Source organism: Myxozyma melibiosi (assembly GCF_037950935.1).
Source record: "Myxozyma melibiosi strain Phaff 52-87 chromosome Unknown BZA70scaffold_4, whole genome shotgun sequence".
NCBI lineage: Eukaryota > Fungi > Ascomycota > Lipomycetes > Lipomycetales > Lipomycetaceae > Myxozyma > Myxozyma melibiosi.
In genome coordinates, this window is record NW_027042918.1 from 137,704 (window position 1) to 164,910 (window position 27,207).

At 50.5% G+C, this 27,207-nt stretch overlaps 10 protein-coding genes and 1 non-coding gene across 11 annotated transcripts; 7 read left to right on the forward strand and 4 right to left on the reverse strand.

The window, feature by feature from the left end:
* Positions 1-779: 779 nt before the first annotated feature.
* BZA70DRAFT_294791 (transmembrane amino acid transporter protein-domain-containing protein) lies at positions 780-3,800 on the forward strand. The gene is made up of 2 exons (XM_064914469.1): positions 780-2,384; positions 2,441-3,800. The coding sequence occupies exons 1-2, from the start codon at positions 1,076-1,078 to the stop codon at positions 3,445-3,447; spliced, it is 2,316 nt and encodes a 771-aa protein (XP_064768736.1). The 5' UTR covers positions 780-1,075; the 3' UTR covers positions 3,448-3,800.
* Positions 3,801-5,169, reverse strand: BZA70DRAFT_276838 (GHMP kinase). Its single transcript, XM_064912360.1, has one exon. It carries the CDS (start codon positions 4,970-4,972, stop codon positions 3,917-3,919), a length of 1,056 nt encoding a protein of 351 aa, XP_064768737.1. The 5' UTR covers positions 4,973-5,169; the 3' UTR covers positions 3,801-3,916.
* Positions 5,170-5,210: 41 nt separating this feature from the next.
* BZA70DRAFT_256496 (Phosphoribosylformylglycinamidine cyclo-ligase) lies at positions 5,211-7,916 on the forward strand. Its single transcript, XM_064910806.1, has 3 exons — positions 5,211-5,536; positions 5,596-5,705; positions 5,767-7,916. The coding sequence occupies exons 1-3, from the start codon at positions 5,269-5,271 to the stop codon at positions 7,744-7,746; spliced, it is 2,358 nt and encodes a 785-aa protein (XP_064768738.1). The 5' UTR covers positions 5,211-5,268; the 3' UTR covers positions 7,747-7,916.
* A 132-nt stretch (positions 7,917-8,048) lies between these two features.
* On the forward strand, positions 8,049-9,397 carry BZA70DRAFT_247076 (P-loop containing nucleoside triphosphate hydrolase protein). Its single transcript, XM_064910648.1, has 5 exons — positions 8,049-8,182; positions 8,241-8,352; positions 8,427-8,535; positions 8,594-9,219; positions 9,274-9,397. The coding sequence occupies exons 1-5, from the start codon at positions 8,091-8,093 to the stop codon at positions 9,370-9,372; spliced, it is 1,038 nt and encodes a 345-aa protein (XP_064768739.1). The 5' UTR covers positions 8,049-8,090; the 3' UTR covers positions 9,373-9,397.
* BZA70DRAFT_256500 (CAAX protease self-immunity-domain-containing protein) lies at positions 9,398-10,467 on the reverse strand. The gene is made up of 2 exons (XM_064910807.1): positions 9,921-10,467; positions 9,398-9,865 (listed from the first exon to the last, which is right to left on the reverse strand). The coding sequence occupies exons 1-2, from the start codon at positions 10,341-10,343 to the stop codon at positions 9,434-9,436; spliced, it is 855 nt and encodes a 284-aa protein (XP_064768740.1). The 5' UTR covers positions 10,344-10,467; the 3' UTR covers positions 9,398-9,433.
* Positions 10,468-10,614: 147 nt separating this feature from the next.
* Positions 10,615-12,269, forward strand: BZA70DRAFT_276843 (argininosuccinate synthase). Its single transcript, XM_064912361.1, has 4 exons — positions 10,615-10,650; positions 10,737-10,876; positions 10,969-11,065; positions 11,128-12,269. Exons 2-4 carry the CDS (start codon positions 10,753-10,755, stop codon positions 12,152-12,154), a joined length of 1,248 nt encoding a protein of 415 aa, XP_064768741.1. The 5' UTR covers positions 10,615-10,650; positions 10,737-10,752; the 3' UTR covers positions 12,155-12,269.
* Positions 12,270-16,776, reverse strand: BZA70DRAFT_276845 (Gryzun, putative trafficking through golgi-domain-containing protein). The gene is made up of 7 exons (XM_064912362.1): positions 16,202-16,776; positions 15,656-16,125; positions 15,287-15,599; positions 14,413-15,220; positions 13,930-14,352; positions 13,815-13,869; positions 12,270-13,757 (listed from the first exon to the last, which is right to left on the reverse strand). The coding sequence occupies exons 1-7, from the start codon at positions 16,463-16,465 to the stop codon at positions 12,383-12,385; spliced, it is 3,708 nt and encodes a 1,235-aa protein (XP_064768742.1). The 5' UTR covers positions 16,466-16,776; the 3' UTR covers positions 12,270-12,382.
* Positions 16,777-16,865: 89 nt separating this feature from the next.
* On the forward strand, positions 16,866-18,387 carry BZA70DRAFT_276849 (RXT2-like protein). The gene is made up of 5 exons (XM_064912363.1): positions 16,866-17,021; positions 17,097-17,131; positions 17,205-17,329; positions 17,394-17,547; positions 17,601-18,387. The coding sequence occupies exons 1-5, from the start codon at positions 16,990-16,992 to the stop codon at positions 18,317-18,319; spliced, it is 1,065 nt and encodes a 354-aa protein (XP_064768743.1). The 5' UTR covers positions 16,866-16,989; the 3' UTR covers positions 18,320-18,387.
* Positions 18,388-18,478: 91 nt separating this feature from the next.
* BZA70DRAFT_276851 (beta-tubulin) lies at positions 18,479-20,961 on the forward strand. Its single transcript, XM_064912364.1, has 11 exons — positions 18,479-18,639; positions 18,774-18,809; positions 18,920-18,933; positions 19,005-19,046; positions 19,106-19,160; positions 19,227-19,601; positions 19,671-19,751; positions 19,804-19,930; positions 19,987-20,072; positions 20,133-20,325; positions 20,387-20,961. Exons 1-11 carry the CDS (start codon positions 18,628-18,630, stop codon positions 20,707-20,709), a joined length of 1,344 nt encoding a protein of 447 aa, XP_064768744.1. The 5' UTR covers positions 18,479-18,627; the 3' UTR covers positions 20,710-20,961.
* A 164-nt stretch (positions 20,962-21,125) lies between these two features.
* BZA70DRAFT_t45 lies at positions 21,126-21,196 on the reverse strand. Its single transcript has one exon. It is a non-coding gene; the product is annotated as a tRNA-Gly (tRNA).
* Positions 21,197-21,834: 638 nt separating this feature from the next.
* Positions 21,835-27,076, forward strand: BZA70DRAFT_266835 (uncharacterized protein; the record flags this gene model as incomplete). The annotated part of the gene is made up of 4 exons (XM_064911060.1): positions 21,835-22,236; positions 22,295-26,512; positions 26,581-26,835; positions 26,891-27,076. The coding sequence occupies 4 exons, from the start codon at positions 21,835-21,837 to the stop codon at positions 27,074-27,076; spliced, it is 5,061 nt and encodes a 1,686-aa protein (XP_064768745.1).
* Between the last annotated feature and the right edge of the window lie 131 nt (positions 27,077-27,207).

A 27,207-nucleotide genomic window follows, 5' to 3' on the forward strand; every position in this document is an offset into this window, starting at 1 on the left:
CGGCGAGGGTGGTAGCAGGCGTTGAGCCTGTTCCAGAGCGAGGGAGGGGCCATGGCACTGCTGGGAAGAGACAGATGGTCGAGCAGGACGGCGGAGGACTTGTTCAGGACGGGAAAAAGCTGCGAAGAAGAAGCGAAGGAAGGGTCTCTGGGCTTTAGGGTGTTTGCTGCTGGCGTCGGGACTTCCGCGCGCAGTTCTGGGGCACATTCCGCGGGGCTGCTAGTGCAAGCCACCCGCGCTGTGGTCCCCAGAACGCTCCCTGCTTATCGCCCGCCTAGCCGGAGCCCGGGTAGCGTGCTGCTACTGCTGCTATCGTGCCTGCAGCGGGGCAGGTTGCTGGACACAGCGGAGGGCAGTCTACGAGGAAGCAGGAAATGCAGAGCAGGCAGACAGACAGAGGCCTGTTCGCTGAAGGTTTGTGCCTGTGTATGAAGGAGGTTGATGGGGAGAGGAGGTCGAGGCTCTTGCGGAGAAGCATGGGCAGCGCTGTTATCTAATCTGACTGTGCACTGCCCGTGAGCTGAGTGTGGTTTATACTTATACCCACACGCGCTCGCTGCGGTTGCTGTTGATTTTAAATGTAATAAACATGTCTTTTAAATCTGATATTCGCATTTACTATACAGTCAAACAGTACTTGTCTTCCACTTGCCGTATAGATATCTAATATGGAGTTAACGTGGACAGCTTCTGAGCGGCCCCGAGCGCTGCACGTGCCCTGATTCTGTGCTCTTCGCGCTGCTCGCTTTGTCTGCCCTTTTCACCAAGCGGATTCTCTACTTTTCAACCGAATATCTTCTTGTTTACTCAAAAATAGAAAGATATCCATCACGATGATTTATATACTAGAAAATAGCCGTCTCCAAGCTGTATAACCCGAATCGGCTGGGTATACATAACCGTCAAGTCTCATCACCACTTAAAGCCCCATCTCTAACCTCTCCCTGCATAATCTTCTCACTACTCGCAAAATTACATCGCCAATCCCACCATCTTCAATTCAACTCACCACAATGGCGCCTTCGTCGATAGATATCCCCACCGACGCAATAGCTCAACCGCTACGGCGTCGTCTATGGGCACAATGACCTCGGCCGTCTCCTCTCTCGACTCCCAGCACACCGTCTCCCGCTCGGCCTCTGCTTTTCCCGCTGCCAGAATCGGCTCTCCTGGTCCTCCTCCTGAGGCTTCGACCAACACCGCGACCAACACCTCCATATCCGCCAGCGCGCTCAAAAGCACTCCTCAGTTTGGCTCTGTCGGACTCTCATCAACCGCCGTCACAAACAACTCAATCCCCGGCTCCGTCTCCTCTGCTGACTATGACCCTTCCTTCGTCCGCACTATCGGCCGCCACCTCGTTTCGCCGAAGCCTTCATCACCCGCTTCATATGCCAACTCTTTCTCGAAATTGCGAAGAAGCTCCATGTCTTCCGCAAAGTCCTCGGCTCGTGCATCTCCCGCTCCACCGCAACAGCAGCAGCAGCAAGAGTCTGAGGGCGACATCGACCCGAACTTTTATGACCTGACTTTGCAGGGCGGAGATATCACGCGTGAGCTTTACAACTGGCAGCGCGTCCATGCCGACCAAGCGCCTACTCGCAAACCTCGATCGCGCTCCTTTAGCGATATCCCGAGACCTCAGGTTGAAGATGACACGCTCAACATCCACAACATCAACGTCCCTGGTGGCTTTCGTCGAAATTACCTGCTCTCGAAAGCGCGCGGCACCGAGTCTCAAACCGGATACGGTTCGAACCTGATGAGCAACGGCGCCCAGGTCGGCGAAAGCAGTGCAAATGCAAGCGGCCTCATCGTCGAGGCTTCTGCCGCAGAGACATTCAACCAGCCGCGGCCTCGTCCGTTCTTGACTCGCAACTTCCTCGAGTTTCTGAGCGTTTACGGTCATTTCGCTGGCGAATCTTTGGAGGAAGATGACGACGATCAGTCTGAGGGTGACGAGTTTAGCGAATACGGTGAAACATCCACTATCAGAAGTACTATGACTGCTGATGACGGTTTGCATCAGCGGCTGCGTCGTCATCTCAGTAGGACATCTATAGAATCCGGCATCTCTGATATGAGATCCGAGGTCTCATCCATAAACTCGGTCGACGAAGAATCTGGCTTGCTTGGAAAGCGCACCGTTGGCGTTGCCAGCAAGCACCGCTCCGGTCAGGTTGTGCAGGATACCAGTGCCACAAAGGCTGTCCTGTTGTTGTTGAAGGGATTTGTAGGAACCGGTGTGCTGTTCCTGCCTAAGGCATACTACAACGGTGGAATGCTCTTTTCTTCTGCGATTTTGTTCTTTGTCGCCGTGTTGACGTACTACTGTTTCATTCTTTTGATTGATTCGCGTATGGTTGTCAACGCGAGCTTTGGAGGTATGTCCATATTCCGCTGTTATCTTTGGAAATCTCACACTAACAATCTGTGCTAGACATGGGTGGTATTTTGTATGGCAAAAAGGTGCGAATGCTGATTCTGACATCGATTGTTCTTTCGCAAATCGGATTCGCTGCTGCGTACACAGTTTTCACGTCCGAGAACTTGCAAGCGTTCATCATGGCCATCACCGACTGCCGCGTGCTCGTCCCTGTTCGCTATCTGATTTTCCTGCAATTAATCGTTTTCGTCCCATTGTCGATGGTCCGCAATATCTCAAAGCTGTCGTTGTCGGCATTGATTGCGGATTTCTTCATTCTGCTTGGTCTCGCTTACGTATACTTTTGGGACGGTCGTGTTCTTGTCGAGCACGGAGTGTCTGATATTGCTGCGTTCAACAGCAAGGATTGGACTCTGTTCATCGGCACTGCGATCTTCACCTTCGAGGGTATCGGTCTAGTCATCCCTATCCACGAGTCGATGCATAAGCCTCAGCAGTTTTACGCCGCGATCGGCATTGTGATGGCCATCATCACACTGGTCTACATCTCCATGGGAATTCTCTCGTACGCCGCTTACGGATCGAATGTCGAGACAGTTGTTATTCTCAACATGCCGCAGGACAATCGCCTCGTCAACTCTGTCCAGTTCATCTACGCGATGGCCATCCTCCTCTCCACGCCCTTGCAGCTTTTCCCTGCTATTCGCATCATGGAGAACGCCTGGTTCCCCAAGTCCGGAAAGCACGACATGCGCGCAAAGTGGACCAAGAACGTGTTCCGCACTGGAATCGTTCTCATCACCGCGTTCGTTGCCTGGGGTGGTGCGGACGATCTCGACAAGTTCGTCGCGCTTATCGGTTCGTTTGCTTGCATCCCGCTCACATATATCTACCCACCTTTACTCCATTACCGTGCTTGCGCAAACACCACGTTCATGAAGTCGATGGATGTCTTCATCTGCTTGTTTGGTCTGGGTTCTATGATCTACACTACCTTGAACACTATCGAGAGTTGGGCAACCAGCGAGCCTGACAACGATTTCTTCAGGTACTGTTCGTAACTTCCAGGCCAGCAGTGCGCTAGTGTCTTCTTTAGTTAAATCGACTGCTTTCTAAATATTCAAATCTGGGTGTTTGCATCTTGCACGAAATCTATCAACTCTTCTCTATTACTTTGTATGTAATATTATGCATAATGTTCTGCTTTCCTCTTTGTTTGTGGTTTTGATCGTTTACTCTGTTGATCGTCTGCATTGTTCTTGTGTTTTCTCCTTCTCTTCTGATATATTCTTTTTTTCCGCGAAAATGTTTCGTTTTATTTTTTACAGTGGTGTTTTTCTTTCTGATTGGTACTAGATTATTGAGGGCGAGGAAGAGGGAGAATGTATGGTTTCAAATAAATCAGTCTACTGAGTCTATTTAGTCTATAAAAATAAATCGTTCATTGTGTACGTTATATATTCGATACTAATTGTATAGACAAGTCTATGAGAAAATCTACCGACTGACAAAACTTTTGCTATGATACAGCTACTCCTCTATATATTCCGCGCCATCATACGCCGGCTCCAACACCTTCCATGCGCACTCGACGCCCTCCTTCTTGAAGCGCCCGACGATTTCCTCCGCGATCGCGTCAAAGTTATGAGTCGCGAGCGCGAGAATAGTGGGGCCCGCGCCCGAGAGACAGATTCCTAACAGACCGGGGTGGGACTTTGGCGTGACGGAGGCGAGGATCTCGGTAAGGCCCGGGATGAGGGTTTTCCGGTATGGCTGGTGGACCTTGTCTTGCATGGCCTGGTAGATGAGCTCTGCGTCGGGAGGGGAGCGGGTGAGGGCGGTGGTGAGGACGGCTAATCGCTGGAGGTTGAAGATGAGGTCCTTTGCACCGTATGTCTTTGGCAACACGGACCGGGACGAGGCCGTCGAGAGCTCGTAGTTGGGGATGATTGCAATCGCCTTAACTTCCTTTGCCCAGCCAAACTTGATGTGGTGGCCGATTCCATATGGTGGTTTGGGCGGCTGCAGGCCCGTGTCGATCCCGCCGGCAGGCTCGGGGAGAACTTCGGAAAGCGGGATTTCCTTGCGCTCCATGTCGACAGGGTCGAGTTCGCGCAGATACGAGCCCACGAAACCGCCCATCATGGCCGCGGTAACGTTGTCGGGGTGGCGCTCAATCATGAGACAGTAGTCCATCATCCGGTCCTTTGACAGTCCGAGCTGTCCAACTGCGTTACCGAGCATAACGCCAGCAACTACTGCGGCGCCGGAAGAGCCCAGGCCGCGGCCGAGGGGGATAGGATTCGTGATGGTGACGAACGTTGTCGCGGGGAAGCTGCTGATGTCGTGGCATTTCAGCACGTAGAGCGCCGTTCGGGTGATGAGGTTCTCGTCGGCGAGGGTAGGCAGGTCTGCGGCGCCTTCTCCCACGTTGACGATCTTGCAATTTTGCTCGACGCCCGAGGCCGAGGGATCGATGCGGACCTTGAGTTCGAGAAAGATGGAGAGCGCGAGGCCGACGACGTCGAAGCCGGGGCCTATGTTTGCGGACGAGCAGGGTACTCGGACGGTGAATGCCCGGGACATGATTGCGATTACGACAGAAATGTGACCAACAGAAACAATTGAAAAAAGACCTGGAGAAAAGCGAGCGGAAGCAGCTACTATCAAGAAGCAGGTCGAGGAAAGGATTTATTTTCAGATATTGGAAGAGCAGCGCCGGTGTCGGGCAGCGCACAAAACCCTTTTGTCGGGTCAGCGATGACCAAACCACCGACTGGGACTTGAAAGTCAAAAAAAATTTTGAACTTGTCCCAGTAGCTATCGGATACCAACCATCAGATAACCTGCTGATACAGTACAGCTGTACCTCCTCTCCCTCAATGTCTCTGCGAATCCTCCTCGTAGGCAACGGCGGCCGCGAGCACGCGCTGGCCTGGAAGCTCGCGCAGTCGCCGCTTGTCGAGAAGATCTGGGTCGCGCCTGGTAACGGCGGAACCGCAAAGGGCCTCAAGAACGTCGAGAACGTGGCTATCGACAGCGCGGACTTTGCTGGGCTGGTCAAGTTCGCGGGCGAGAGGGACGTTAACCTTGTGGTGCCTGGTCCCGAGCAGCCGCTTGTTGACGGTATCGAGTCCGTCTTCAGAAAGGGTAGGATATTGGTCTTAATTACTCACATTGTCTAGACCTGAGCTAACGCGCATCTTCAGTCGGTATCAAGGTCTTTGGTCCCTCAGAGGCCGCTGCCCGCATGGAGGGCTCAAAGACTTTCTCCAAGGACTTTATGGCCAAGCACAACATCCCCACTGCTGCGTACAAGGTAAACACCCCGCGTCGTCTTATCCCATGGCTTACGCGAGCTCTAACAAATTTCCCCACAGAACTTTACCGATTTCGCTGAAGCAAAGGCCTACGTCGCCTCGGTCGACCACAACGTCGTGATCAAGGCCTCCGGTCTGGCCGCCGGCAAGGGAGTCTTGATCCCCACTACCAAGCAGGAGGCCTACGACGCGCTGAAGGAGATCATGGAGGACCGCGCGTTCGGTGCTGCTGGTGACGAGGTCGTTATCGAGGAGTGCCTGGTTGGCGACGAGCTCTCCATCCTTGCATTCTCTGACGGATACACTGTCGTCGATCTTCCCCCCGCTCAGGATCACAAGCGCATCTTTGACGGCGACAACGGTCCCAACACCGGTGGCATGGGCACCTACGCTCCCGCTCCGGTCGCGTCTTCTTCCTTGATTGAGGAGATCCGCACAACGATTATCAAGCCTACGATTGACGGCATGCGGAAAGACGGTTTCCCGTTCGTCGGTATGCTTTTCACTGGTGTCATGCTCACTGCTTCCGGCCCCAAGGTCCTCGAGTACAACGTCCGATTCGGTGACCCCGAGACTCAGTCTATCCTGCCCTTGCTCTCGAAGGAGACCGATTTGGCGGAGATCTTTCTTGCCTGCTGCGAGCATCGCCTCGACGCGATCACTATCGAGACCACTGGCCAGTTCGGCGTCACTGTCGTCGTTGCCGCGGGCGGATATCCTGGCAAGTACGAGAAGAAGTCGCCGATCACTCTCGACGCTCTTGATGACGACGAAACGTTCATTTTCCACGCCGGAACGACAATCACCGCCGACGGCGTTCTTGTCTCTGACGGCGGTCGCGTGATTGCCGCGTCGGCTGTCGCGCCTTCGCTTGAAGAAGCTGTCAAGAAGGCGTATCTTGGCGTCGACAAGATCCACATGAAGGACATGCAGTTCCGCAAGGACATTGCCTACCGTGCGTTCCGGGAGAAGAAGCAGGGTGAAGTCTTCACCTACGCCAAGGCCGGAGTTTCCGTCGACGATGGCGCGGAGCTCGTCGAGAGAATAAAGGCGAAGGTCAAATCGACCGCGCGCAGCGGTGCCGATGCCGAGCTCGGTGGATTCGGTGGAGTTTTCGACCTGAAGGCCGCTGGATTCAAGGATCCCTTGATTGTCGCTGCCACCGACGGTGTCGGCACAAAAGTGAAGATTGCCCAGCTGTCTGGAATCAACAACACTGTCGGCATCGATCTCGTTGCTATGAACGTCAACGATCTCGTCGTGCAGGGCGCCGAGCCGCTTATGTTCCTCGATTACTTTGCTTGCTCGCAACTTGATCTCGATGTGTCTGCTGCTTTTGTCGGTGGCGTCGCTGACGGCTGTATCTTAGCCGGATGCGCGCTCGTTGGCGGTGAGACCGCCGAGATGCCGGGTATCTACCACGGCGACGACTACGATGCCGGTGGAACAGCCATCGGCGCTGTCGAGCGTGGCCAGACTCTCCCGAGAACTGACGAGATGGCGGCCGGCGATGTGCTGCTCGGTCTCGGCTCTGCGGGTGTGCACTCGAACGGCTTCTCGCTCGTCCGCAAGATCGTCGAGTACGCCGGCCTTGGTTACGACCAGCCTGCGCCGTGGGACACTTCAAAATCCACACAGGAGAGCTTGCTCACTCCCACGAGGATATACGTCAAATCGCTCCTCCCGCCGATCAAGAAGGGACTCATTCTCGGAATGGCCCATATCACCGGCGGTGGTCTGGTCGAGAACGTTCCCCGAATGCTGCCTTTGCATCTGTCGGCCAAGATCGACGGAAGCACATGGCCCGTTCTGCCTGTGTTCAAGTGGGTCGGACGGACTGGAAGCGTTCCGGTCGAGGATATCAACAAGACTTTGAATATGGGCATCGGAATGGTCATCGCTGCGAAGAAGGAGTCTGTTGATGAGCTCGTTGCTTTGTTGAAGGAGAACGGCGAGAAGGTGTATACGATTGGTGAGCTTGCCGAGACCGTCGAGGGCGTGGAGCGGTGCGTGGTTAGCAATACTGAGGATTGGTATTGATTGATTTGACGTCGGTCAGTCCTGTTTTCTGAGTTGATGTTTGATTTAGATGGGTATAAAGGATGGCGAAAAAAAGTAATATCTTTTAGATGTTTGTCTGAGGATTTGATTTGGGGAAACAGATGTTCTGTGTAGTAATTAGAGTCTAATGCATTTTGTTATTGTTATAAGCTATGTAGAGCCCGTTAATGTAGATGGTAGGGTATTAGCCACAATCATCAGCCACGGCACTGCCACACCCCTTTCCCAGCGCGTCAATCAGAGAAACGCGTCGTCGCGTTTTTGTCTTGATCAACCTCAAACCTCTTCATTTCTTTGCACGTCTTTGAATCCTAGAAACACAAATGATTGAAAGTGTGGGCGAGTCTTCTACCGGCCCGTCAAAGGGTCTGTCGAAGAAGGGTAAAGATGGAAGTGAAGGGATCGAGTTGCCGTGGTAAGTCCACTTTTTCATTTGCCTGTCCAGGATCTCGTTGCTTACTGTTTACATCCAGGGTCGAGAAGTACCGGCCTGTGCTTTTGAATGATATAGTCGGAAACATAGAGACGGTTGAGAGATTGAAGATCATTGCGCGCGATGGAAATATGCCGCATATTATTATCTCGGTAAGGAGCTTGATATCGACTTTGCTCACTCTCGATCCTTCGTTTTTGTTCTGAATACTGACATAATGGTGAAGGGAATGCCGGGAATTGGAAAGACGACGTCTGTGTTGTGCTTGGCTCGGCAGTTGTTGGGCGAGAATTACAAGGAAGGAGTGCTGGAACTGAACGCTTCCGATGAACGAGGTAATCAGGAACCCCCCAGATAGGTTTACAGAGTCAGATACTAACGCTTCTGCTCAAGGTGTGGACGCGGTCCGGAACCGAATCAAGACATTTGCACAAAAACATGTGAACCTCCCCCCTGGCCGGCAGAAAATCGTAATTCTCGACGAAGCAGACAGCATGACTGCCGCCGCGCAGCAGGCGCTCCGTCGCACGATGGAGATATACTCGTCCACGACCCGATTCGCGTTTGCGTGCAACCAGTCGAATAAGATCATCGAGCCGCTGCAGTCCCGGTGTGCGATCCTGCGGTACGCGAGATTGACTGATGCGCAGGTGCTGAAGCGGTTAAAAGAGATTATCGATGCCGAGAGCGTGCAGTACAACGACGATGGTCTGAAAGCGCTTATATTCTCAGCCGAGGGCGATATGCGGCAAGCGATCAATAATTTGCAGAGTACGGTGGCGGGATTTGGATATGTGAATGAGGAGAACGTGTGGAAGATCGTCGACAGCCCGCATCCGGCTGATGTACAGGCTATGATCAAGTCGTGCCAACTGGGGGATATCGACAGCGCGTTGGATATCCTCCGACGGAGATTGTGGGATAAGGGATATAGTGCTGTCGATATCATTGGCACGATGTTCAGAGTCGTTAAGACTGTTGATGGACTGAGCGAGCCTGAGCGGCTGGAGTATATCAAGGTATGTTGTGAATGCTTTATGATTTCTAAAGTCGTCGCTAACCGTCTACTACAGGAGATTGGATTTACGCATATGCGAATTCTTGACGGTGTAGGAACGCTCTTGCAGCTCTCTGGATGCTTAGCCCGTCTGTGTCGCCCGAATATCCGATAGAAGACTGTTGAATCTAATGTATTATACCTCATATAAAACGTCCTTTGATCTATTCCTGTATCTACATGATTTCTCTCGATGATTTTGTCAAAGGTCCTAAGAGCATCGCGAATGCAATCAACCCAAACACCAATAACCCGTGATACAATCTCGTATACCATGCCGGCCCGTCGAGCCTGGCACCCACTTTCGGCACCCCCATCAAGTTACAAAACACATGCGCCACAAACGGCTGCCAGAAGCTTCCGGTGCGCAGGAAGAGAAAGGACGCGTACCAGCCAAAGATCGTCGTGAACGCGAAATGGAAGATCGAGTTTAGGATCACGAGCTTGAGGTAGTTTGGATTCTGGATGTAGGACTCGTAGGCATGGTGCAGGTGTGCGATGCCAAAGTAGAGCGGGGCCACAAAGATGACGGTTGTGGGCGACATCCGGGCGCGCAGTTCGATCGAGATGATACAGGAGCGGAACACTATCTCTTCCGTGAATGGTCCCTTATGCTTTGTTAGTCTAAAGATCGTGTAGAAGAGAGGCGCGGTTGATACTTACAATGATGTAGTTTCTGATATTGATCCAGCTTCGGAAAATATCTCTAAAGCCATAATTGAGCTCCGATATACCTCCAGAAAGAAACAGCTTTTCTACCAGCGGTCCGACAAAGAGAATGGCAGTTATCAGCAACCCTGATCGAAAAATCTCAAACAAGGACGGCATAGGCAGCATTCTGAGAGACACCATCAGATAGAGCGGATTGAGCGATACCCGCCATTCGTTCAAGATCCACGTCGTGAAGACTGCGGTGACATATGTGCTGATCGTAATCGCAATCACCCGGTACTTGATAACTGTCGCATCATTCCGAGAAACGGTCGCGCTCGGTCTGCTGTTGGGGTGGATGTAGAGCACGCCGACGTAGAGGATGGTGCACAGGGTGCAGACCAGGAAGGCGGTGAACTTGCTGAGCTGCTGCATTTGTGCCTGTTGATATCTCAATTGACTAGCTCCTGCACTGATATTCGCAACTAATACTCTTATTCTGTCTGATCCCTACCATCTCCGTATCAGACGGCCTCCACAATAGTCATAAGACTTGTCCTTCTCGCTATTGTTCCCGTCGGGCCGGATATCCGCCCTAACCCAACATCAATGACTAAATAATGACATCAGCAATTTAAGGACCCGGTTAAGGTTTTGACTCATCTAAAAGAAAAAAATTCGGGCTTCAAATGATAATTGGCTCTCTCCACCACTGATCACTTGGCTCATCACTGTCAAACAAGTAAGTGCACAGATTCGAGAGATATATCTGCTGTAATCGTGTAGATTTACGTTGCATCTTGCTAACTTGCCTGTTCTTTCAATCAGATCATCTACACAAACAATGGCTGGTTCTAAAGGAAAAGTCTGTCTCGCATACTCGGGTGGTCTCGACACCTCCGTCATCCTTGCTTGGCTTCTCGAGCAGGGATACGAAGTTATTGCCTTCATGGCCGACATTGGCCAGGGTACGTTTGAACCAGTTTGATGGATTTCAATTGTGTTGGAATTGTGCGTGGTGATAAGGGGCTCGGGATCCGTGCTAATATGATGATTATAGAGGAGGACTTCGAGGCCGCTCGTGCTAAGGCTTTGAAGATCGGTGCCACCAAGTACGTCTTGGTTGACGTCCGCCGGGAATTCATTGAGGAGCTTTGGTAGGTGATCTTTTTATCAGTCGGTGTTGTTGATTAGTACCAGAGTCCTGACTGTTTCACAGCTTCCCTGCCATCCAGACCAACGCTATCTACGAGAACGTCTACCTTCTCGGAACCTCGCTCGCTCGTCCTATCATTGCTCGTGCCCAGATCAAGGTTGCCGAGGAGGAGGGCTGCTTTGCTGTCACCCACGGCTGCACCGGAAAGGGCAACGATCAGGTTCGATTCGAGCTTTCGTTCTACGCTCTCCAGCCCAACATCAAGTGCATCACCCCATGGCGTCTGCCCGAGTTCTTCAACCGATTCGCCGGTCGCTCTGCTCTTCTTGCCTACGCCGCCGAGAAGGGTATCCCCGTCCAGCAGACTGCTGCTAAGCCCTGGAGTACCGACGAGAACTTGGCCCATATCTCATTTGAGGCTGGTATTCTCGAGGACCCCAACACCACTCCCCCCAAGGACATGTGGAAGCTCACTGTCGACCCCCAGGACGCCCCCGACAAGCCGGAGGAGTTCACTCTCATCTTTGAGAAGGGTATCCCCGTCAAGCTCATCTACGAGAACGGCAAGGAGGCCACCGACCCCGTCGACCTCTTCCTCACCGCCAACGCCATCGCCCGCCGCAACGGTGTCGGCCGTATCGACATTGTCGAGAACCGCTTCATCGGTCTCAAGTCCCGTGGCTGCTACGAGACTCCCGGTCTCACCATCTTGCGCTCGGCTCACATCGATCTCGAGGGCCTTGTCCTCGACCGTGAGGTCCGCGCTATCCGTGATCAGTTCGTCACCACCACTTTCTCCAAACAGCTCTACAACGGCATGTACTTCACCCCCGAGTGCGAGTACGTTCGTTCGATGATTGCGCCTTCGCAGAAGAACGTCAACGGCCAGGTCCGATGCGCCGTCTACAAGGGCAACTTCATCGTCCTCGGCCGCTCGTCCGAGACCGAGAAGCTCTACGACGCCAGCGAGAGTTCGATGGATGAGATCGGTGACTTTGAGCCTACCGACGCCTCCGGATTCATCGCCGTCCAGGCCATCCGCTTGAAGAAGTACGGTCGCTCCAAGCACGAGAAGGGAGAGGCTTACTAAGTGCTGAAAATTTGGAAGTCTTCTGATTTTGGCTTTACATTGCTTGCTTATATCGGTGGCCGCCTATCGGCTTGTAGAAGTGGTATAAATAATTTTAATACATGAATTTCTTTAGTCCCAGCTGCACTATTAGATTGCCCGAGAATCGTATAATAAAACAGTACAATATAATTCAAATGCAATCCAAGGAATATAAAAGAAAAAGCTCATGACCATGCATGTATATCACTACAAATCTCCTGAACCCGCCGCCGGTTTTTCCGCCAGCTCATCCGTGGGCGACGACGAGATATTGACATAAACCGCACCAGTCTTGAAATCGATACGGAACTTATCGCTCGCGGGAAACACGCTCAGCGTTTTCTTGAAATGCGTATCATACACCCTCAACGCCGGCACTTTTTGCCAGCCGGATGTGACCGCTAGCGGCAACAGGTCATAGTCCAGGCGACGGGATGAGGAAGGAAGGACGCGGACGCCGACTTGCTTTGCGCCTTCGTAGTTGAAGTTCGAGTGTTGCTGCAGCGGCGCGGCTTTCTCGCGCGACGTGCTCAGCCGGCCTTCGGATTCATCGTCGTGGGAGGGTCTGTTGCCGATGCGGGTTGCGCCCGCGGGGTTTTTGGAGAAGGACTGCTGGCGGAGTTGGTGGCGGAGCGGGTAGGAGAGCGACATGTCGGTGTTTAGGTCGAGCGTGACTGAGAAGGTTAGGATATGGCTTGTCGCGTTTTCAATGTAGTAAACCAGATGTACTAGCTCGGATGAAGTGGACTCGAGGTCGAGAAGAACTCGTGGTTCCAGGAGAGGGAATGTCAGTTTCAAGACTGGTAGGTTGAAAATGTTGAAACCGTCTGTAGTCTCGTCTTTGACGGCAGCTTTTCGTCTCCACTTCAAAGACAGGCGGGCGTCTGCATTCGCCACTCGTCGCTCAACGGCATCGTTATTCGTAACGTCGAGCACAAATGCGTGCGTATAGGCATCCGAAGCCGCCGGACCGCGCGACAACTCCTTCGGCCCGTCAAGCAGTTTCACATCAACGCCCGTCGTATTCGATATCTTGAACTCGTAATCCTCAATCTCGAGATTGTGCATATCGACCGCATCGATCGTCGCCGCCAGACGCCATCGTTTTGTGATTGGAGGATTGTGCGATTGCAGATCGTAGATGAAAAACGGACTGGGCCATTTGTTCGGGTATATCTGCGGCGTGAGATCATACGAAACCTGGAACGGGAAGATCACTGGAATGTCAACCACATGAGTCTTGATTATGTCAATATTTGGATCCGATAGAAGCTGGTACTTCACCGTGACCACCATCACCAAATCACAGCTTTCGGCCGGCATTCGGAGCGCAAAGTCTTTCACGATTGGCTCCGAATCCGGGCTGGTGACACCTAGGTCTATAGTGCTGTCCTCGGTTCCCGACCAGGTTCCTTTCACTTCCATCTGGCCTTCCACGTTTGTGACTTTTGCGGACATTGTCATTTTGATGTCCTCGGCTTCTTTGGCTTTGACTGTCAGTGGAAGCAAGATCTTTTCGTCGATGTAAGCTGGTCCCTTCACATTTGAGGTTATATCTAGTCGGGGAGGCTTGGGTTTGACACTATAGAGAGTTAGTAATAGGAACTAAAGCCGTGAAGGACATGACTCGAAGACATACGTCAACGTTCGCGGATTCAAAGCTGTCAATCTTTGGGATACGAGCTTTCCATCTTCTACTCATCCAGTTAGCAAACCACACGACCAAGAGCTAGATACGATCGACGACCACATACCAACCACAAACCACCGCGCCAGAGTATCATCTGGTTCCGAAGTCTCGAGATCGATCGCCACTTTCAAAACAAACGTTTTTTCAGCAAACGTAGTCAAAACTGAGGATCCAGACACGGACTCGACTTTCTTGAACGACTGCGAAATCTCAAAAGTTTTCATCTCATCCGGTCCGAATTCCAGCGACGCCGACGCCGACTGTACTTCGCCGTCGTCTTGCAGATCGAGTTTTTGCACTCTAGAAGACTGTGCGGAGGGATCGTGCCTGATGACAACTGGCTTGATTGAGCCGCTGAAGTTGATTTGTATCTCAGTCGGGACCACGTTCCCGACCGAAGCAATCTGTTTCGAGTGGATGGTCAGTTGTCCACCGATAGTGGACGAGACATGAATTTCGGGGGCCATGAATGCAAAATTGGCATCAACTATAACTCATGTTAGTCACAGAAGCAGACAGAGAAAAGGAAGAAGAATACTGGACTCACGGAAGCAAACGACATTCTCTGAGCTAACAACATAGTCCAAAATGCTTCCATCAAGCGTTTGGTCCGATTCAGAAATGAACCGCGAAATCCCCACAGCACTATCGTTCCACGGCTGTAGATCTCGACTCATAAACTCAAACTGCACCCGTACCAGCTCCTCCTTATTCCCAGCTTGCTCGGCAGCATATATGGCGTCTCCGAGAATGTAGCCAAGAATGTCGTACCACCGCTCTTTACGGTACAGCCCTTCAGCAAGATGGAAATACTTGAGCGCATCTGCGAATCTTTTGCCTGAAAAGTGCAGACGCGCAATCTCATGCGCGATATAAGCCTGCATCCGCGTCTGGATGCCGTCACTTTTGTCGAATCTGGAATAGGCGCTTTCGAGGAAACTCAGAATCAAACTGTTGTGGTCAAAGTTCAGCTCACGGTCTGGAGGCAGATTCATGTACGTATCATGAGCACCAGTCGTTACCTCCCCGCTCTTTGCTTTCCGCTTCTCAGTCAGCTTGGCGGCGTTGAGATACTGGTAGCCAGCATGATGCAGCAGGTTTGAGGGAGGAAAGTCTGGGCCTACTATCTCTGTCTCGACTCCGACGAACGGGATCGATCTCGGAGATATTGTCTCTGGTACCAAATCGAGCAACTGAGCTAGGACCTGATACTGCAGAGCTTTCCAACAGTAAAAACTGTATGACTCAGTCGTACCAAATGTCTTCTCAACCAGGCCCTCAATGCTCTGCATGTGCACATTGAAAACTTTCTGTGCCATAACCGGCTGATTCAAGTAGAGATTGCATTTTAGGATCTATGACAAGTAAGCCACTGTCAGTATATTTGCAACGATAAATCAAATGGAAAAGGCGACTCATACCTTGAAGGCAACGGTATCCAAAATCACTCTTGCCTCGTTCCAGCGGGTACTATCAGTCGGCAATGTTTCGAAATATTCGAGAAGCGACTCGTACGCTATTCCATAAAGCTTTATAGCAAGATCCATGTCCTGCCTGTATTCCGCAAAGACGGCCTGCTTGAATTCATATCGGACTTCCCAGCCTAATGGAGAGAGGACTTGCGTTGGAGACAATGATGAGGGCGGCGATGCGTTATGCCCGCGTTTCTTCCTCGCGTGCTTTAGCAGGGAGCCGTAAAAATCAAGTGCGGTGGGATACAGTGCTGCTTTCAATCTATAATTTGCGTTAGTCCGACTCTCCTTCTTGAAGTTCCTTGATTGACTTCTTACTCTTTGGCAAATACTTGCGTCTCCACGTATGAGCTCGGAGGAATAAAACAGAGGCCGGATCGCGCATCTAGTCCAGTACTTTTCCGGAGATATGATATCCGATCATTCAGATCCACGCTTTGCAAAATAGACTTCCTGCTCACGATGACGGCAGTGAATTTGACGTTGCGTTCCGCAAAGTACTTCTTGAGCTCGTTCAATTCTTTAATGAGCTCTCCGTCACTATTGACTTTCGTCTTGACGTCCTCGCTTTCTGTGTATAGTTCATAGAATCCGACATAGACCGCAGGCAGGGCATTCCGGTATTTCCGAAGCCAAAATTGTGAGATAATGCCGTCGGGGTATATAGGCGATTCTGGCGAGAGAGGAGACAATGGAGAGTGTAGCTCTGTCGACTTTGGGCCAGACGAAACGGACGAGATCGAGCCTGGAGACATCGGTGAGGCTTTTTTGAGTGGGAGCTGGTAATTCTGTTACACAGTAAACGAGTTAGCACGTTTTGAATCCGCCATAGTTTTTAGAGCTTGGGATACAGGGGCAGCTCACTTTATCAACAGCTATTACACGGAACATTGGTTGCGGCTTCGCATTTGATTTGACAGCACTTGGCTCCCAAATCTTACCCATGGAGTCGTCCATGAACGCTTTGAAGATCTCTGCAGCGTACGGAAACTCTGGATCGATAGAAGCCGGCGTGTCAGAGTCTGAGGAATTGAGAAGCAGACGCTCGGCTATGCGAGAAGTTGTCAGACCGCTGAGAGCCATCAATGGCACATTGTGGCACATGTATTCGACTGGGTAGAGATCCATTTTGAGGGTCGATTAATGGGAATATCGAGGATTGCGGAAGGGAACAGAATTTGTTGGTTGAGTCGAAGAATGAGAAGAAATCTGGGCAGAATCGAGATAGATCAGGTATCGGATATGTCTGACAAAAGCCACAAATGTTGAATGAGACTGCTATGGCGAAGCGACCATACTAGGAGACCTCAATATAAATGCTGGAAATAGACCCCGGGTAGCAGTAGTCTGTACAAAACCTTCTGCAATCGTATTGACAAATGTGTAGCTTCTGAGATGCTGAATAGCGCTGCGGTCAAGTTAATCCACCTCGCGACGCGCGCAGCTTTCAGGCAGAGAACCGGAAGAATCGAACAGAGAGCCGGGTAGCTGAGTAATCAATCTTGATAAAATGACTAAGCTGGGTGCCGTGCGGCTCAGTGCCAGGTTAGGTGTTTTCGCCTTGATCGACTTGCCGGGGGCCGGTCTGCAGTTTCGACGGTAAACCTGTGACTTGCCAGTTTCGACAGTCCAGAGATTTACGACAGGCCAAAATGGTGGATCAAAATGTTATCGATGAAATAATGTGAGAATACTGAGAGAGCTGTTTTCTGTGCCTCAGTGCTAGTGCTAACCGCGGTCTTCTGTTTCAACTTGATAGGCGATTCAAGGCAGCTTTGGAGCGCCGTGAGGATGGTAAGTTACTTCGATTCACGAGCTCTCTTTTTTCCGAGCATCAGAGACCGGAACTGACTTATATGCGATGTAGCTTCTGACTCTGAGGAGTCAATAGGCGCTTCTACCTCGAATCGTGGGCGAAAACTCAAGCGCAAGGCACGGACGGTGCACGAGGGTCGTCTGGGCATGGCTTACGGGGCGGGACTACAAACAGAGGTGAGTTGAGAAGGTGGGATATTTGTATGCCAGGCTTGTAGCTGACGTTTGTGTTTGGAAACAGGCTGTTGAATATGCAAACAAGCGCAGACAAGTGATTCGTCTTCTGTCGACCCACAAGCGCGCAGCTGATAGTGACTCTGACGAGGAGTATGGCGACGACGAGGATGAGGAGGTCGACGAAGACGATGACCCATACGCTGGCATAGATTTGGAAGGTGAGCTGTTTAACCGACATTATCGAGTGGAGCTTGTCTGACGTATCGAATAGCTATCCTGTCACCTATCGGCCATCCGTCAGAGCTACCGGGACACCCTGGTCTCTCGAAAGCTTACACCCGGACTACGATCTCGACACTGGCACGACGTGCTCTGGACCTGATCTGCACTGAACAGAAGCAGGTATCGCAACTAAACCGACTACTAGCGGCGTTTCTCGGGGACAACCCCACTTATATCCGCGACGGGAACCTGCATCTACCAGAATTGTATGATCACGATGGAGAAGGTGATAAGCCGCCTACGAGCGATACGAGCGCAGACAAGGCTGCGGGTGAAGACGGGAGCACAAAACTGAACGGATACAGTAGTAAATCCGAGAGTGCAATTAAAGCAGAGGATACAGAGAATGGGATAAACGGGAATGGCCTTCCTGTGGACGGGCAAGAGGAGGGTAGCGACGCGGATGACGCCGGACATGCGCAGACCCGGCGTATAACGCGGAACCAGACCACTAACGAGATCGAACCCTTCTTTGCACTGCCGAGACTGGAGATCGACCGTGACTTTGGGTTTCCGCCGGACGTCGCGCAGGAGACGAGACAGCTTGCGCAGATTGCGGCCCAGCGAGGAGAGGAGTTTATCCGGTCGCTGTACAAGATCCGGGCGGGGTTGCTGCGGGCGGACCGATGCCGTGCGCAGGTTTACAAGTGGTGTCGGGAGGTTGGAGGGGACATGAGCGAGGACGAGGAGTCGCCCCAGCAGACATGAGGGAGTAGTCGATAGTTGAAGATGAGAGTGTAGTTCTAGTTAATGGAAGGAGTTAAAGTGAAGAGAAGGTGAATTAAGGTTTAGTAAACAGCCGGGTAACCGGGAAACGCGAAAGTAAACAAACCACAACAAAACAGAAAGAGCCCCTTTGCTCGCCGCGCCGGCTTCTCCTCTTTCGCCTCTTTCTCCCACCTGCTTCCTCTCGCATCCCATCCCCGAGCACTTGCCAGCAGAGCTATTCTACTTCTTCTTCCTCTTCTCTGTCTTCAGTCTATCTGTTCTCGATCCTTTGATTGCACCCTTCAGCAATGAGAGAAATTGTATGACGCGTCTCCTCCTTTTGCACCTCGTGTTTTCCTCTCCCGCTCCTGTCGCGTCCCCCTACAACACGGGCATCTGTTTTTATTGTCTTGTTCTTGACTCATTACTGACCTTCTCTCTTCTTTTTTCTTAGATCCACTTATCCGCCGGTCAATGTGGAAACCAGATTGTACGTACCTCCTTCCCTCCTCTACCTCGCTTGGCGTCCCGCTGCTCCTCCTGCCGCCTTTTCTCTTCTTCAAGATCTCATCCAGCTAACATCAAATTTTTTCGCGTTAGGGTGCCGCTTTCTGGTAATCACTCCATCCAATACCACTCAACCGTCTCTACTGTTCTCATACTAAACTCTCTCTTTTCTCGCTAGGCAAACTATCTGCGGTGAGCACGGTATCGATGGTTCCGGAGCGTACGTGTGATCCCGATTGTTTTCTTCTGTTTTGCCATCCCATCTAACATCCCCCACAGCTACCACGGCACCAGCGACCTTCAGCTTGAGCGCATGAACGTTTACTTCAACGAGGTGTGCCTCTTATCTTATTCGCTGCCTCACAATCCTCACTTCTAACCTCACCACAACAACGCGCAGGCCACCGGTGGAAAGTACGTCCCTCGTGCTGTCCTTGTCGATCTCGAGCCTGGTACCATGGATGCCGTCCGCAGTGGTCCCTTTGGCAACCTCTTCAGACCCGACAACTTCATCTTCGGACAGTCCGGTGCCGGTAACAACTGGGCCAAGGGTCACTACACCGAAGGTGCCGAGCTGGTCGATTCAGTTCTCGACGTCGTTCGGCGAGAGGCTGAGGGCTGCGACTGCCTTCAGGGATTCCAGATCACCCACTCTCTGGGTGGTGGTACCGGTGCCGGTATGGGAACCCTCTTGATCTCCAAGATCAGAGAAGAGTTCCCTGACCGCATGATGGCCACTTTCTCCGTCGTTCCCTCCCCCAAGGTTTCCGACACTGTACGTTTCCACCATTCAATCCATATTTATTCAATCTACTCAACTTTTTCTAACTGATTCGTAAAATAGATTGTTGAGCCTTACAATGCTACTCTCTCTGTTCACCAGCTTGTCGAGAACTCGGACGAGACTTTCTGCATTGACAACGAGGTAAGATAGCTTTTGCGTTTATTTGCAGTTCCCGGTACTAACAATCCAAAAGGCTTTGTACGATATCTGCTCGCGTACTCTCAAGCTCACTGAGCCTTCGTACGGTGATCTTAACCATCTCGTTTCTGCTGTCATGTCTGGAATCACCACCTCTCTCCGATTCCCTGGAGAGCTGAACAGTATGTGTTGCCTTTTTTGATATTGCAGACTTTTCCATGTACTAACAATGATCTAGGCGACCTCCGAAAGCTCGCTGTCAACATGGTTCCTTTCCCTCGACTTCACTTCTTCATGGTTGGATTCGCGCCTTTGACTTCGGTTGTAAGTACCACTCATTAGTTATATGCACTATTAGGATGCGTCAAAATTAACCGAATTTAGGGCTCGTACTCTTTCCGCTCGCTCACTGTTCCTGAGCTCACTCAGCAGATGTTTGACTCGAAGAACATGATGGCTGGTGCTGATCCCCGCCACGGACGATACCTTACCGTTGGTGCTTTCTTCCGTGGAAAGGTCTCGATCAAGGAGGTTGAGGACAACATGAGAAACGTCCAGAACAACAACTCGGCCTACTGTAAGTGATTTTATTGTGTATTGCATCTTGCTAGTTCAAATATCTAACCTATCAAATCTAGTCGTTGAGTGGATCCCCAACAACGTTCAAACCGCTCTTTGCGCCATTCCTCCCAAGGGTCTCAAGATGTCTGCTACCTTCGTCGGAAACTCGACTTCGATCCAGGAGCTGTTCAAGCGTATTGGTGACCAGTTCGCTGCTATGTTCCGCAGAAAGGCTTTCATTCACTGGTATACTGGTGAGGGTATGGACGAGATGGAGTTCACTGAGGCTGAGTCGAACATGAACGACTTGGTTAGCGAGTACCAGCAGTACCAGGAGGCCACTGCCTCCGATGAGGAGATCGAGTACGACGACGAGCTGCCTTTGGAGGAGGAGCAGTAAGCTATGGTTACTTCTTATGTATTGATAATTGTGCGTTGTTTGATTCTAGTTGTGTTTTGATTTTATCTATTACCCCCCAGGAAAGTCTACAAAGTAGCTGGAGTAGATTATCCTTTGTTTAGCGATATCTTTTGTTTTTATATTGTCACAGTCTATTATGTATCCGAAATAACTTGTTATTCTTGTCTGTGGCCTTTTAATCTTTTTTCTTTCTTACCAGTTCAGTTCTATAAATATATATGATCTAACATACACGCATCTGGACCGGATCGAGATACGCAAGCTGATCTAGTAGTTTCCACACAGATAAATCATCTCATGCAGATATAAAATACTGTACATTCTCCTAGAGAGAGAATTCAAGCATAAAAACCATCAAGCAAAAAAAACAGAGGCAGTAGAAGCAAAAAATCAGTTGCTTGATACGGGAATCGAACCCGTGTCGCATCCTTGGGAAAGATACATGATACCACTACACTAATCAAGCTACTAACTTTAATAAGAGCGCCTGGTCCAATATAGAGTACATGACCCCAACCCTCATACATTGCGGATATTTGTTATTCTGTTTATAATATTAGGATCCGGCTATTATTACAAAGTAGATGCAGTAGTTAGTTATAGGCTAAAAGCTGGATTGATTGAGATATTTGTAAAAATGTGCTTCCATCTTGTAGGGTGTGCGCTTTGGAAGGAGCCATAGCAAGGCAGCAGGATAGGGTTTTATCGCCATGTCCCACTACGATATGATGTATATGACGTCTGCGGGTTCGGCGGCTCTGTCTTGTTGATTCTTGATTTAACTGTTGCCAAACCACACGATCTTGGACGTTTCTGTTTTACGAGTCGATTAATATATTTAGCTGTGAGTACTTGGTGGTTTGATTTTCTTGATTGATCTGGTGGAATTGCGGCATCAGACTGGTTTCGTCTCTCGTTGTGTGTTTCCATGATCAGTTCCAGCCCTACGCGTCTGGTATGGTTATTCAAGGGAGATACAATGAAGGATGTGCCGTTGACTGTGACTCAAGCTGATCTGGTACTATAGTCAGAGTTGAGTCAATAATTTGTCGTCCAAAAGAAGCCCCGTCTAGCTGTTACACCGACCCGGGCGAGTTCGTCGAGATGGCCGAAGAAGGCATAGCCGTCGCTGCCATTGAGCCGGAGTTTCCAAAGTCCTTCGAGGACCTGCAATATGTGGCGATATCCAGTGTCTCCGAGAGTACAGATCTACAGTCTTCGTACGTCACGGGAGTCGTGTCATTGTTTTGGCCGTATTCGTCTTCTAGTCATGAATTCTCGGTTCTGCTTTCTGATAGCGATATTTTGGAGCGGATAAATAAGGGTGAAATGAAGCTTACGTTCCGAGGGAAGAGCTTGGGAAAAAATCTTGAGAAACAGTTGCAGATTGGAAATACTGTCAAAATTGCGCTAAGGGCGGCGAAGGTGTACAGAAATGAAGATGCCAATAAGAGTGATGCGGATTCTGATTGGGGTTGTGTTTGGGAGAACTCGGTTATGCTACAGGTCAGCTTCAATCAGTATTACTTACTGTCTTTATAAATCTAACATTTCTTTGGCACAGGTGAATGATTCAGAAATTACCGTTGCTACCGCAGATCCCGAGATGGATCTAGCCGATTCGACCCTTTTATCGATCTCTCCAGACTTACAAGACGAGCCTGATCCAGACGAGTCAGATTCCAACCATGAGTCCATGGAACCCGAGATAATCAATTCAAATAGATCATCTATGACTCCAGCGAAACGACCAGCTGAATCGCTCGCAGATGCCTCGAACACGTGGTTTACCCCACCAATAGTACTTAGGCGGCCTCTGGAACCTGCTCCGGACGATTCTTTCACTTCCGGTGCCATGTTTGAGTTCGAGGACGAGCTTTCTGGACCTCTTCCAAAGAGATCGAAACACAGCAGAAGCTCTTCTGATTACGTGTTTGACGATGGGTCCAACTTAGCTGCCAGTGAAAGAGAACTGCAAGATTCAGTTTGGCCTAATGAGAGCGTGTCACCCACTGCTCCGGCGCCTGAAACTATTGGAGAACCCACAATCGGAGATGCGCCATCTCAGTCGCCCACTAATTTCTTTGGCTCAGCAGCTGCATCTGAAGCGGCTCATTCGGTCGATGTGAACAACACTCACCTGCCGGCCGGGCCACCTGATACCAAGCTGCTGCGTGATGAAAATGAGCTATATAGAGATCTCATGCGCAGAAAATCGAATGCGGTTGAGATCGCCAGTCATGCTGCACAGCAACCGACGAGAGAGGCAGCTGGGATCATAGACGATGTCAGCGTTGCGACCCAGGTTGGAAGCTTCGCGGATGCCGAGTCTTCGTTGGGCAACAACATCGAAGACCAGAGAGATCGAGAAACCGATAACTTGATGGCCGCCCAGTCAAACCTTTACAACGAAATCTTGCGAGAGAAGATCTCCAACTCGTCCTCAAAAACAGGAGTCGAAAGCTCAGCTGTTACCCAGCTCGGCAGTGCCGATGAGAGTCGCGATCAATTGGGCGATTATGCGTCGGCTGGAACACTGGCGTTTGAATCGGCAGCGATGCCATCTACTGAGATTTCCAGAGATCCTGAGCATGCACTGGAACAGGTGGAAAGTACTGTTTTGCCCGAGGAAGAGGAAGCCCCTCATATTGCTATTGAATCCAGCATAGAGCCGGATGACAACGAAAACATGCTTGCTTTCCCTTCCGAAGATGTGACTCCCTTGGCTTCAGCCATGATTTCACAGTCGGAGCCTGCTGATGTCCAGATGTCGGGTGTCGCTGGGCCGGCTCCGGCTTTTAACTTGGAAGGCAATGACCAGAGAAAACCTCTTGAAGCTATATATCCATCTGGATTCAATCAGTCTCAAATTTCTGCCGCCACCGATTCACAGCCGTCGCTTGCGACCACTCAGGCAATTGACTCGCAGCAGGAGTCGTCTATTCATCATGTGGAATTGGAAGAAGTCCCAGATGAAACCAACATCCCGGAAAGACCTGGTAACGATGAGCTCGATTCTTTTGACGTCCAACAAACTGGATCTAGCGGAGCAAATCATCCTGATGTTGTTGAGGTTCGTCATGAAGATGGGGCCCCCGCTGATATCTCGATGAATACCCCACTGGTCGAGATTGTACATACTCCAGCGGTCAATGATGACATGGATGATGATGAGCTTGATCCTTCACTGTTTCCCTCGATTGATCCTGCGCATGAGTCCGATATAGCTGAAGCATATGATGAGGACGACGGCCCTTTGATTGAGGCCCCGCCCGATGATGAGACTAGCGCATCGCTCAGGCCGACAGAAGAGATGGTCATCATCATCGATCAGAAGTTGGTGGTATATGCCGATGATTCTGACGATCACTCTGATACAGTTGGGGTAGTTATTGAAGTATTTGACGAAGAGGAGAGTGCGATAGCAAATACACCCCTTGTCGAGATTGTACACAGTCCGAGTCTCGATTTTGAAGAAGATGATCTTGAGATTGATCCGTCGCTATTTCCTTTGATTGAACCGGCAGATGATGCAGACATCGTCATTGAATATGACGAGGACGATGGGCCTTTGATCGAGATGCCTGTCGACGATGTTTTGAGCTACGTGCCTCTTGAAACGGAATTCGTTATTATTATTGATCGGGAGTCAGTGGTATATGTTGAATCTGAGGAAGTTCTTGATACAACTGTACTAGTCGATGAGCGTGTCTCTATCAGCACGAGCCAGCTTCTCGTTAACGATAATGAACAACTTTCTGTCTCGTTCGGTGGGGCACCGGCCGAGAGTCTACAGGAGGAAGCGGATTCACCCGAGAATTTCGCGACTCAGCTTCCTGGGTCTGAGCCAGATACGCAAGAGTTCCAGGCGGGCGACATGGTTGTCGAAGTTAATTCTGAATACGTGGAAATCGACTCAACTCGGATCGTCGATGATGCTGATTCTGGTGGTATGGAAAACCTATCGGCTATGCAGAGTATAGAAAAGACTTTGGAGTTTTTGGATGAAGAATCAAGACAGCTATCAGGAACAGCCAAGAAGTATGAACAGGGCTCAACTTCCTATGATCAGTCGGTCAACTTCACCCAAGTGTCTGAGACGCGCATGGAAATAAGCCAACCCGAGCCGTCCGACAACGTCGAGATTCTGGCCAGTTCTTCATACGAGGTTATTGAGCGGCTTATTTCAGAGAATGATAGTCAGCAGATTGACGAGACGCCTCCAGAGAAGTCTGCGAAGAACAGTGAGGTCTCGACATTCACAATCGCAGAAGAATCTGTTCGGGCGTTATCTCAGCCAGATAATTTGAGTAGGGAAGAATCGCAAGACAGGATGGATGTTGATGAGGTTGAGTCCGACGCTGAGTATGCGTCTCAGAGAGCATACTCCTCAGAACCAGAGTCCGACACTGAGAAGATGAATTGGTCTCCGGCAGTTCCAGAGGAGCAAAGCGTGCAGGTAGAATCATCTGACTCGGAGAAATCTGAGGAGATTGAGGTGTCTGTAACGACACATATCGTTGAAAGTAGCGTGGTGTCTTCTCAAACAGGGGCCGGGCCTGAGAGCGCTGTCTTGATTGTTGACGAAGAAGAGGATGTTGAGGTTGTCGAGTCTGACAAAGCCGAGGAAGAAGAGCACGGCGATGACGAAGCTGGCGATGTCGCTCCCGAACTGGCTGAGAACGCAGAAAGAAGCCAAAACCCTAAGGAGTTGGAAATCTCCAAGGCTAATGCAGCCTCAATTGAAATCTTGGATGTGGAGGGAAGTGAGGTATCGGACGAAGAGGAGATCAGTGATACCGCTCCGGAGTGGGCTGAGGCTGAACGGATTTTGCTACAGAGGAAGAAAGCAGGTGGTACTGCTGTCACTGCAGACGAGCAATTGACCCAAGAGAAGACGGAACAGGTCTCTATTAGCTCTCAAGCCGTTGAGGCAGTTTTGGCTGATGAGGAGACTGGTGAACAGGAAGACGAGGATATTGATGACAACGCGCCAGAGTGGGCGGAGGCCGAAAGGATTATCCACGGCCAAAGCAAGACAGACGAGAAGACTGGTGACAATGACAATGAATCAGAAGTTGAGGTCGATACTGAAGACGAGATTGATGACAACGCGCCAGAGTGGGCAGAGGCTGAAAGGATTATCCACGGCCAAAGCAAGACAGACGAGAAGACTGGTGACGATGACAATGAATCAGAAGTTGAGGTCGATACTGAAGACGAGATTGATGACAACGCGCCAGAGTGGGCGGAGGCCGAAAGAATTATTCATGGCCAAAGCAAGACAGACAAGAAGACTGGTGACGATGACAATGAACCAGAAGTTGAGGAGGAGAGTGAGGACGAGATTGATGACAACGCTCCAGAGTGGGCTGAGGCCGAGAGGATTATCCTCGGTCAAAGCAAAGAGGTACCACTCGTTCTAACTGAATCCAGCGAGACTTCACGAACAGATACAGCCAAAGCTTCATCTGTTGAAGAAACACAAGATGAAGATGATGACAGCGAAAGTCTGGTATCGGAAAACGACGAAGATCCAGAAGTGGCTCGTCTTCGGGATCTGGAGAAGCAAGTCATTGCCGCCAGTCAAGTGATAACTGACAAAGACGACGATTCGGCTGAGAAGGAAGCAGAGGACGAAGATGAGGATGAGGAAATGATCGACGATAAGGAAGAAAAACGTCTTCTAGACTTGGAGAAGTTGGCCGAAGCTGCGACGAACGCCGAGGATGATGAAGAATCGACGGACGAGAATTCGAATGATGGTGAATTTGCAACGGATGTAAGTTGAATAGCTCATGGTAATTTCGATAATGCGGCTGCATACTGACTTGTGCGATTTACATATAGTACCGATCTTACACTCAACTTTCCGAACTGCGCGTTGGATATTCCTTCCACATCATCGCTGTGATCACCGGCGTATCTTTGCCAACCCCATCCGAATATTCTGATGATGAAGATAGCTCTTCAAAGCTGACGCTTAAACTCATGGACTCGTCAATATTGGGCGAACCGAAAGCAGCTGCTCAGGTTGTCATTCACGGCCGTCATCGAAGTGGGGAGATCAATGTTGGTGATGTCATAATACTTCAGAACTTCAAGGTCAGCATGCTCGTGAATTACTATCTAAACTATCCTTCTAACATCCCTTATCCAGTGTTCTCTCTTCAAAGGAATCGAGACCCTTGTGGTGAGGACTACATCTTCCTGGGTAGTCCTCAGTTTTCCCGGCAACAAGTCCCCGATCGTCATCTACTCAAACAGGCCTCTCGAGTATGGACCTCAAGAAATCGAGTACGCAAAGAAGGCGAAACAGGCTTTTGATGAAGCAGTCACGAGTTAGTGAGTGCAATGTATGCTGGGACCGGCGTTTTTGTATTCTATAGTGCTGGGCTTAGGGATGTGAAGTTACGATATTTAGGTGTTGGAGGTGGATGCTGTACTATAATTTGCTTTGGAGAATAGATGATATTT